The sequence below is a fragment of the Anarhichas minor genome, unplaced genomic scaffold (assembly GCF_050575085.1).
Source record: "Anarhichas minor isolate MPS153535 unplaced genomic scaffold, ASM5057508v1 ptg000041l, whole genome shotgun sequence".
Taxonomy (NCBI): Eukaryota; Metazoa; Chordata; class Actinopteri; order Perciformes; family Anarhichadidae; genus Anarhichas; species Anarhichas minor.
The window spans coordinates 5,928,372-5,939,582 of NW_027466487.1; the positions used below are offsets into that span (position 1 = coordinate 5,928,372).

An 11,211-nucleotide genomic window follows, 5' to 3' on the forward strand; every position below is an offset into this window, starting at 1 on the left:
GTGCATTCAAAACCCCAGCTGACGATCCCAGAGAAGAAGAGAGGAGATGTGTGAATAATCATGCATCAAAAGGTACATTTATGTTTGTATTATTTCACTTTATTCAAAAAATGCTTTTGGAAAATTTGAATGTGATGACTTTACAATTAGTATGAAATTCATTTAATAGTTTTAGGACATTTTTAAATTGTCCAAATCATAATTTGTACTTAATCATTTTATCTAATTTCATAGCTTTTTGTTACATTGAATGCTTTAACATGAAGAAAGAGTATATTTGCAGCAAAATTACTGCAGTTCTCTATTTTTATCATGTTGTCATGAATTACTGTAAATTTCAGTTCTCCTGCATCGTCTTGTTGATCCAGTCTATGTAGTTGACGACTTTGGTATAGACTCCATATCTTCCCGGCTTTCCGCAGTCAATCCCCCAGCTGACGATCCCAGCAGCCCAGAACCGGTTGTTGGTTCTCAGGGCGTAGGGTCCTCCACTGTCACCTTGGCAGGAGTCCTTCCCCCCTTCAGGGACTCCAGCACAAAACATGTTGTTTGTCAGACTCGGTACATTGCTGCTTGCCCTCTTCAACGGAATGAATGAATTACTGCATGTCTGCTGCGTCACCACAGGGAGTTGCACAAACTTCATCTTATTTGTCAAAATCCGTGTGTTGTTAATTTCTGTTAGTCCAAATCCTGAAACCAGTCTGAAAAAAGTAGAAGAGACAGTCATATGGTGAACTCAGCAGAAAAAAAGCAAAGCTGTCTAGGAGCTGGGCAAGATTCACATGGTCCACAGCAATGGCCCCTTCCCCACTTCTAGCGCTCCTTGCTCAAATCAAACCCATCTTCTCAACAGTACACCTGTAAAGTTTCGTGACTGCATCTTGCACTGCTGTGACTCTGTCACAATGACAAAATCTGTCTGCAGAAATATAAACACCTGGCAAAGTATTCAAAACTACATCTGTTGTAGTTCCAACTACAGTCGTTGTCACGAGGACCAGTTTGCCATGATGACACTCACAGACTTACACGGTGAAAACAATACCAGCATTGACTGATTTCACAAAACTTTAAGTGGAGAAGATAAATAAAATAACATAAAATGGATAATACAGCATAATGAAATGAAACCCAGCAGTTGAAAATTTACCCCATCGTGCCAGTGGTGTATGTGGCGCCCACTGCTGGCAAACATATTGGCATAATGGATGAGTTGAATGTGACTGAGTCTTGCATTTTGATCAAGGCAATGTCATTGTTGTAGTCTAGATGGTTGGGGTTATTGTATTGAGGGTGAATGTGGATCGAGGCAGCCGACACAGGAGAGCCCAACAGGGTGGCGTCAGTAAGTCCCATGAAAATCTGAAAATCAACAGCATAGAAGGAATTAAATGTCAATTGAAAATCACGGAGGCAATGGGCATGCAGATAACACCTATAGTAGCACACTTACCCGTACGGTCTCTTTTGAAATTGGATTTCCATTTCCCATTAAATTATGAGCTGCAGTCATTATCCAGCGGTCTCCAATCACCATGCCTCCTCCTCTGCCTCGATCTACACTCAGGAGCACTTGCCAGGGGATGGTATTGTCTGGAGCATCACTGCCTCCAATGATCCTTTGATAGGTAGAGATGAGTTTTGTGGGCTGGCCACAAACTGGAGGGATACAGACGTATAGGTATCTAAGTACAGACTTTGTGATCCAATTGAGATATATATTAGCTTTTGCAGGGTTTTATTTTTGCAGTGGAAAGCAATACCTGGTATGCATGTTGGACTGACAACAATATCGTTGTTGGATCTCCACTCTCTGTCTGCCTCACAGGTGTAGACAACTGCAGAGCAGGGAGTTGATGTTAATCTTTATCTCGAGTAATGAAGAAGTGTACTCCAGAGTGTGTCAGTACACCGTGACATCACTGTTGGATGCGGTTACAGGTGCAACAGAACACATTTCTGAACACACCCATCAGTGATGCTTGGAGGGCAGTGAAAGCTATGTTAAGTTGGTGTTAAGTTACTAGTGACCAGTAGCTTTGCATGTTTTAGCCCATTTACTACAAATCATGTATATGTTACACCACAAGAAACCATTTTGCTAGTAATGTGCTTTAAAAATGTATATAAGTTAATGCTTTTTCATTTCTGCCCTATTGAAAAATCGGTTGGGAGCATTCCGATTGTCTTTCCACAGATCTCAACATCTGCATGCTCTTGCTTGGTGGGAATTGTAGGATAAATCTAAAACTGTACATCGTAGAAGAGTATATACTGTATTAATACCTCACCATTTATATCTCCAAGGAGAGAGTAAAATGGTGTGTTACAGTGATACTGGACAACAGAACGGTACTGATTCTGAAGGCCAGACAGGAAGGTCACCCCTCCATTCAGCAAAGGTTTAGGTTCTCCACAATCAATTACTGCAGGAGAACAAAACAAAGACAAATTACTATTTTGCCGGTAAGACTTAAGTTGTAGTTAATCACAATACAGATTCCATTCATTTTTAGAATGGGTGTTATGTCTGAGCTTAAAGATAACATACTGTGGCATTCTGGCAGAGGGAGGTGCCACTTTGCATTGCTTTGGCACATGGTAGAGAAACCCTCGACCTCCTCACCGTCCTGACAGAGAAAAGAGAGGAACCGATCAAACATCAGCCAATATCTGTTTTTATATATTGCTCACAATGACAAATAAAGAAGTTCCCTCTGTAGACATTGTAAGAAAGGGGGAAAAAAAGTGAAGTTTCATCTAACCATCATCAGCTTGTATCCTTGTTCACAGCGCACAAAGATGTAGTCTCTGTAGAAATATTCGGTCAAGATAGGAGTGACCCTGCCCTTAGCCACATTACCGGGAAATGGACACTTTACTCCTGGAAACACATGGACAAGCAGACATGTGATTAGCTGCACACATACAGTAACCAACTGTCACCAACTGGTGGAAAATGTTTCGACAATCAATAGCAGTTTAATTGCTCATCGGCTTATTTCTGCTGTCATTCCTCTCTCCCTCACTGTAAGTGCTGTAGTCCAGGCTCCAGCCTTTGCTCAGGCCTTCATCATCAGTGTGGTAGTCCAGTCTGACAGTGTTGGAGTTTGTGACTATCAGACCTGGACTCTTTCCACCACACAGCTTCATGGGCTCTCTGTCTGGGATGGTCAGCTTTAAAGAGAGGAGTGCACAGCTCAATATTTAACATATCTTTTTATGCTCAGTTTGTTTCCATTTATTTATATAGCGGCTCGTCATTACCTGCAACCAATGATATAGACAGTTTGGGCCTTGCTCAGTGTCCACGCTCTCGATGTGGAAGATGTCAGTGAAGTTAAGAGCGATGGTGAAGCCAGATTCTACATAAATATTGTACTGACAGGACACAGCTTGAGGCGGGGGGTTCGGGTATCCTGGACTGAACAGGTGTCCTTCTAGCTCATCAAATATACCACCGCCGCAGGATACTGGGAAATCGGTAAAGGAACATTCAGGTTAAATTCAATCAGGTGCTTCCTTAATGCTTCCCGGTCAGTGGCCCATTCGTCAGCGGCTTAGCTACCAGCAACCTTGTAACAACATGGCATTGCTAACTTTACTACGGTCTACTGTTCAATAAAGGTTATTAGTTACAGCAGACTCTCTGTTGCTACTCAGATTCTTTGAGAGCTCCCTCAAAGAGAAAATCCTTTTCGGCTAAATCTAATTGTATAACAATTTGTCATAAATGGTCAGCTCCTTGACACAAGCATCCTCGACTGAAATAGACGTTGGATTTGGTCGAAGTAGTTGAACATTGTGTGACAACAGTTTGACTGAGCATTGTTCCCCCTGCCTCTCAGCCGTAATACATACATGCATAACAAGTGTGAATCTGCACAACACTCACACACACAGCTGCGCTGGTCTGGACGAAGCTCGTAGCCGTGATGACAGGCGCAAAGGTATGAGCCAAGGGTGTTGAGGCAGATCTGAGAGCAGAGAGGACCTGAGCCATCCTGAGGTTCTGGCGCAGAACACTCATCTGTGTCTGATAATGAGAGACACGATACGTTAGTGGGAGGTCGTTCCGTAGTGGAAGAGTGAAGTGACAGGAAATAGATTTCTACCTATTGCCTGGTACTGTGCAGAGAAGCCCACATTCTGATGGCGCTCTGGGTTGTTGTCGTCCGTCTGGAATATCAGGGTGAGTCTGCTGCCTGGAGACAGGATGGGCTGGTTGCTTGGATGATGCCCATCAGCCGAGTTCTCATGGCCACAAAACTTTCCCAGGATCTTTGCATCATAGAGAACCTGAGGGGTCATAAGAGGGATCAAATCTTCATCATGAGGGAAAATTGCTGTGAAAAGGGTTTAATACACCATGCAGCACTTATCAGCAGACAAATATACGGAGGTTTTTTAGCATCTTTCAGCTCATTGTTTTGGTTGAATGGCTCGCAAGCTTAAGGTTTTGGTTAATTATCACTGCACTGATCGACGTATGTTTCAGCAGCAGCTCTGGTAACCCATTGTATGCTACGGCTCAAACGGAAGGCAGTTGGAGACTAATGAACTTTAGTGGCTAAAGAGGCACATACTTCCATCAGGAGTTAGCGACCAAAACAGAGTGAAAAGTACAATAAATATTGGACTAACATATACCTGGTCTGGTGGCCTGAAGCACAACTAATTTAGAAATGTGTTGTTTACAACAATACTGAGATACCCTAAAACATATTTTGGCAATAACAGCAAAACATGGAGATGTATGTATATAGTTGGTACAAAAAGTGTTCTAGGTTAAGTCGTCAATATTCAAGGCTGAGTCAAGTTGTCTAAACTCGAGTCACGCTGTAGTTCAGAACTCAAACACCACAACACTGGTCTTTTGTTTGTTTCATATGTGTTGAAAAATAGCTCTGACTGTGAGGGCGTCGTAATAGCAGCCTGCAGAAGCTTCAATGTCCAGGTGTGTGAAGGTGATTTGGATCTGGTAGCCCTCGGGCACACTGAGGTCCCACTGCTCCTGTAGGTTGGGAGGGTAAGGCTGGGGATACTGGGGGGACTGGACCGCCCCATGCATTAGAGGCTCTGGATCAGGCAGCCGCCGGCACTCACAAACTGACACATACAGAAACCTGGAAAGGTGCAGGGACAGAGAGAGTTCGATCTGTTTATCAGTTTGTGGTCGTCTGAGCCGCTGGTCCAAAGTTAATGCAAACAGAGAAAACAAACAGAGTGATGCAATCAACACTGCAGTATAATACTGTTGAGGGTTTATATATGTGGCATGCTGAGAGCCAGATCCCTCAGTCAACCTATTAAACACTGCTCATTTCATATTGGTTGTACAGAAGATCCAAAATTAAATAAGAAATAGCGCCACAATGACAGCAGGTATTTACGGTGAATTTTGGAATCAAGCTAGAAATTCATAAGAAAAACAATTTCATCCCAACAAACAAATGGGTTTTAAAGTCCATCGAAACTTACAAGATGATGCAGAAAGTCCACCCCATCTCTGGATTAAATGTTATATCTGAGCGTGAACTGATCCGCTGCTGCAGGAGCAAATGCCTCACCTTCAAGTGAAACACTAATGTCACAAAGTCTGTAATTTCCAGTGTTTAGCAACTCACTGTGTTGATGCCAGGAATAAGCCTTGTTTGTCTTGGCAAAAACAAACGAGCTCTTGACTTTGAATTGTAGAAAAACAGGATCGATGCTGCAAATAATTCCTTTAAAATAGAGAATTAGGAAGATGTTGTTAAGTAGACATCTCCAATTAAATGCAAACTCATGTTATCTCCTTCATTTTAGATTATCTATTGAGAATAACTTTATTTAATAAACTTCTCAGGTCCCATTTTTTAAACTTTGGCTCCTTCGTCCATAAACCTCATTATATCACTAGAGGGCGCTATTACACTTGTTTCTGCATCTGCAAAGAAGCAATTGCCTTTCACTTGAGAAGCAGACATGTTGGTGAAAGATTTGGGTATGAAAACATTGCGTGAAGCAGCTGATTGAGACAAATACATACAGGGCATTATAATAAAAAAAAGAGAAAATTATATGAAATTGTGTTTGTTGCCATCTATGAACATTTCTTGCGTACAGTTCTTCCAGGCTGTTGGTGTAAACATGACTATGTTTTAGTCCACATATATAAATTAAGATAACTGTTCCAGCTGAATTGTTTCGTTTTAAAACATAGCAACAACATGAGTTATTGACGTTATTGTTTTACATGTGAGGGCATTTTTGCCTGATGAAATGCTTTATCAGTGAAACACAGCACTGAAAAGTATTTCGTTTTTCAGTGCTGAGTGAAAGGCAAACGTATAAATTATGAAATAAACATTAAAATATTAAGTATTCCAGTGTATGGGGATCCCTGATGGAAAACGTGTTTTTGTGTGTATCTGATGATTAACAGACAAAATTACAGTACATTATTAAATTGGTTGAAAAAGACATTCTCTGCAGTTGATTTGCAAATTCCTTTAATACAAAAGGGAAGTAATACAAAAGGGAAGTATAAAGTAACAATGTGATCACGGCATAATGGTATTAATATTGGTACATTTGATTTCAAGATTATAGTCTTTATTTTCAAAAACATTTATTTTTAAGATATCTGAATCAGTCCTGAAATTGATTACATTATTATGTTTAGTAGAAAAGTATTGTCTCCCTCATCTTTCCTCTTTCTAAGAGTTTTCTATTGCATCTATTGTCTGCTTAATCCAGTCCACATAACTAGCCACCTTGGTATAATAACCCTTGTACTTCTTGTGTTGACAGGGGGGTCCCCAGGACACAATGCCAGTCAGACGATATGGCGCACTGCCTTCAGTCAACATAGGCGAAACAAACGGACCTCCACTGTCTTTCTGGCAGCTGTCCTTTCCATCTGCTCCAGCACAGAACATGTTATTAGTGAAAGTCATGCGTTCGTTAGTTGTAGGTATGGACGGTGTATCCTGACACTTTGCAAGGGAGTAGGCCCCAATATGAGCGTATTTTAACAGAGCAGACGTGTGGAAACGCATGTTTGATTCTGTTATCCCCCAGCCTGACACTGTGCCAAGCTCATTTTCCAACAGGACCCTGTTTACCTCTGGCAGACAAATGGGAAGGAGGTTTGGGCCTAAATCCACCCTGGAAGCTAATCTAATAAGAGCAATGTCATTGTCAAAATTGGAGCGTTCTACAAGAGGAATGCCTTTGATGTAGCCGGGATGAATTATGATCCTCTCACTGTCCATGACAACTACATTAGAAACCCTTTTTGATATCGTTTTTCCATCTACCAGTCCACCATACAGTGTCAAAGAGGTTTCCTCTGCCGTTTCCACGACATGAGCTGCTGTGACAGCCCATCGGTCATTGATCAATGATGCTCCTCCTCTGTTCGGCTCTCTAATCAAAAGATGCCACGGTATCTCTCCCATGTTTGCATCCTCACCTCCCAAAATTCTGGCTGCACGGTGTTTTTCAGGCTTTCCGCACACTGAAATACACAGGAAGTCATCAATAGATTCATGTGATTCAGAATTAGCTAATACGAGAAAATGTGAGAAATAGATTTAAGGTCGTACCTTCAATGCATTTCGGCATCTCTGTCTTGCCTCCACCTGATACCCATTCACCACTGGGACTGCAAGTGTACAAGTCTGAAAGATTGAAGAGAGCATTTTGGTGAAACATTGAATGATTAATAAAACCAGAAAACCTTGCATTCTTAAAAGCTAGTCAAGGAAAGGAATCAGAAAATGGATGTGTACAAGCTTCTTATAATCACCATCTCCTTCCAGTGTGTAGTACTTTGAGCTGCAGTTAAACTGAAGCTGGTCTTTATACTGAGTGTGTGGGTTATCTGAGCCCACCAACTGAAGGATGCCATCTTCTGGGATATCAGGAAATCCACAATCCACAGCTACACATGGAGGGGGGGGGGGAAACATCATGAAGAACAATGTGAAAAAAACAAGACATTCAAGACAAATTTTCAGCAAAAAATGGTTGCAGTCAAACTCACGTTCACAGGCGTAATTGGGAGTCCATACGCCTGTATTCTGACATATCGCCACATACTGTGTTGACAGGGCCTGGGTGCCTTGCTACTTTGCAAAAGGAGAACTTAATTAGCTTAAAGGTGGTTTAAATACATCAAATGTAAATCTATTAAAACTTCTGGTTCTCTGTATACTCACAGTGTTTACAACGTAGCCAAGATCACAAGTTACTGTTGCTGTTTCACCCTCATGATATTCTGGTTGCTGAGGAGTCACAGTGGAGTGCGAGGTCACCACTGCTGGACAGACCTTGTCTGAAATTTACATGTGAAAAGAACAATCGTGATCATTTTCCAACAAATACTGCTTTCCCATCGTGTCACAAGTGAGGAGGCTGCAATACCTCTGGTCGTGAAGTGGAGACTGAAGCCTTTGTTAGTGCCAAAGCCATCAGAGGTGAAGCGGATTTGGACGTGATGCGAGTGAGTGAGAAAGGGAGATGGGGGAGGCGTGTGGCCACAGAATGGCCCCAGAATCCCAGAGGGAGTCTCAATCTGCAAACAAAACATCAAAGGTAATGTCTCACGTTGTACATGTCTCGACTTCCTCTCTGCTCAGTTCCCTCTGGTGAAACACACGTGTGTATGTGTGTCCCCCAGCCTGTACATTGTCTAGAACATGACTCACCGCAAATATAAAGTAAAACACGTTTGCACAAGTATCCCTATGGAAGAGAAATCCACTATTATTTTTAAAAAAGACACAAATTGAGCTTTCTGATCATCAGACTAAACACCATGAAAATGTGTAACACAGAGAACCTATAAAATGGTTAAAATAAGATGTGTACTTGTCATTAGATCCATGATTACAACGCTTTTGTCTGAACCTCCACTTTGGTTCCACTTAGAAGTTTTAGAAAAATGTGGTACTTAAGTATTTGAACTCAACACCTACACTCAGTGCATCTATGCATTGACCATCAGGGCTTTGCTCCACATCGAAATCCTCAGAGAAGTGGAACTCCAGTTGCAGGGTGGCCTCCACAGACAGGGTGTGCTGACAGTTGGCATTCTCTGCATAGGAAGCGGGCCAGGAGGGACTGGATATGTCCCCATTGTACAGCCCTGACAGATCCGTAGTACAACTCACTGTGTTGAAGAAAAAATGTCATTGTCATCACAGTCCACGAAATCATTGATTACACAATCAGCCTGTGATTCTCCTCATCTCCCTCCTTCCCCCCCGGCTTGGCCTGCTTCTGCTTCCTCTATTTCCCTATTTTCACTTCATGTTTCAGTTTAGTTTCACCTTCCTCGATTCGTCTTTCTCTGTCTGATTTGAACTCCTCATTCTGTAAGCATATGCACTGATCCTAGTCGTGACAGTATTTGTACCCGTGCAAGTGTGTTTGTCCACATCCAGGTAGTAACCATGGCGACAGGAGCAGTGGTACCCTCCGATGTAGTTGTGACAGAACTGTGTGCATCCGTTGTCAGGGTCGTCCTTACATTCATCAAAGTCTGAGGGAGCAAATTAATTAGAGGGTTAGTTTAAAGGAATCGTTGGACACCTGTTGTTTTGGTGGGGATGATTCAGGCATTTGGGATGAAACTCTTGCAGTCGAGCACTCTTAAAGTAACACTGTAGTTTGAAATTCAGGCAAGTGCGCTTATTCGCTTCATTCAAAGTTGATATGAGAAGATCAACATCACTCTCGTGTTTATACTTTAAAGACGTAGCTGGAGCCACAAGCCGCTTAGCTTAGCATAAACTCTGAAAACGGAGAGGAAACCACTAGCCTGGCTCTGTACAAAGGTGAGGCTGTTGATCAGGACTTAGATCACACATCAGCAGCACCTTTGAACTGAAACTGTATCATAATGCTGAAGATAGTTCAGAAGCATATAGGCTTTACTCATTTATTTGAGATTGGAAAATAAAACGCAACTCACATAACCCTGGACTGGATTATTTTAGAAAGTTTCACTTATGACATTAAATATATCTTAAAATGTAACTGTTTCCAATTCAGCTCAACTATAAACTGCAGCCATTGTGAATTGTTGTCTAAATATATCACCTTCCTAACAGTTAACAGTGTGATTACAAATTGAACTCTTGAACACGGAAAAATAAATGGGCACAAATACAACGGACTTTGGTGGGACTTTTAAAACTCAGTATTTCATTTATTTTCTCCTCTACATCTCACCTTGATCGCTATAAAACCCTCTGAAGCCGGTGTGCCTCTTGGTGTTTGAGTAGTCGGAGTGGAACGTGAGAGAGAGGCAGCCCCCCGGGGAGGAGAGGAGCGAGGGATTCACAGTGGACTGAAGCTCCTCAAATTCCCTTTTGCCACACAGAACTGAGATTAGGTTTCCATTTGAAAAGACCTGGAAAACAATGGTGTTTTAGAGGATACAATAACATTACTGTAATCAGTTATTAACCATGACTTCTTACGGGAGAACCATTTGAAGTTTATCGTGACCCCTGACCTTTACTGCATCGTTTTCACAGTCTTGGCTGTCCTCCAGGTCCAGGTGGATGAGCTTGATGGAGAGGGTGTGACCCTTGTGGGCACACCTGCTCCAGTTCAGACTGGCATGGGGCAAATATCCAGTGGGATACCCTGGAGACTCCACCCATCCCAGCAGCATCGAGTAGGCCGGGCGGGAGAGTAGGAGAAGCAGAAGACTGGGGGAAGGTATGGAAGATATACGAAAATTCAAGGGAGGAGGTGATACATTGTAAAGGAAAGGAGAGGGAAGCGGAGAAAAAGCAAGGACAACGAAGTTAAGCAAGAAAAAGGTATCACTTAATGTGAGAAAGTCCGGTTACACATAAAAATGACAGAGATGATGAATCACAAAAATACTAATTCACAATGCCAAAACATCCCTCCAAGTTCTGCACAGATCTTTTGCTAATCATTACGGTGGGGTAATCCCTTTAAATGTACTAAAATGCAAAAATCAAACCCACCTTAATCTTATCATCGTGATCCGATCAAATCCACTCACAAATAAACTACACCAACATCTCTCCTTCCCCTTTTTCTCCATAATTTCCTTTCCATCTCTCGCTCTTTCTTGCTACACCCCCCCCCCCCCCCCCCCCCCCCCCTTTGCAAACGCAGGCATTTTATCAAATAAAATTGTGTTTTTGTATGTTTGCAGCAACGAGGGAGTGACTG

The 11,211-nt window shown here is 42.2% G+C and overlaps 1 protein-coding gene across 1 annotated transcript; it reads right to left on the minus strand.

Moving 5' to 3' along the window:
- Nucleotides 1-337: 337 nt before the first annotated feature.
- c1s.2 (complement component 1, s subcomponent .2) lies at nt 338-11,095 on the minus strand. The gene is made up of 23 exons (XM_076109695.1): nt 11,001-11,095; nt 10,514-10,712; nt 10,228-10,408; nt 9,410-9,535; nt 8,970-9,163; nt 8,416-8,566; nt 8,211-8,326; nt 8,036-8,117; nt 7,799-7,933; nt 7,596-7,670; nt 6,709-7,507; nt 4,916-5,129; nt 4,119-4,302; nt 3,899-4,039; nt 3,271-3,476; nt 3,033-3,180; nt 2,769-2,887; nt 2,555-2,633; nt 2,295-2,429; nt 1,767-1,841; nt 1,457-1,662; nt 1,154-1,365; nt 338-704 (listed from the first exon to the last, which is right to left on the minus strand). Exons 1-23 carry the CDS (start codon nt 11,078-11,080, stop codon nt 338-340), a joined length of 4,224 nt encoding a protein of 1,407 aa, XP_075965810.1. The 5' UTR covers nt 11,081-11,095.
- Nucleotides 11,096-11,211: the final 116 nt, after the last annotated feature.

Excerpts from the sequence above, each read along its gene's own strand:
- c1s.2 (XM_076109695.1), bottom strand. The coding sequence starts at position 11,080 with ATGGAGAAAAAGGGGAAGGAGAGATGTTGGTGTAGTTTATTTGTGAGT. Across the intron at positions 3,181-3,270 it reads GTCTATATCATTGGTTGCAG|CTGACCATCCCAGACAGAGA; the intron begins GTAATGACGAGC and ends CTCTCTTTAAAG. Across the intron at positions 1,366-1,456 it reads TTTCAAAAGAGACCGTACGG|ATTTTCATGGGACTTACTGA; the intron begins GTAAGTGTGCTA and ends GTTGATTTTCAG.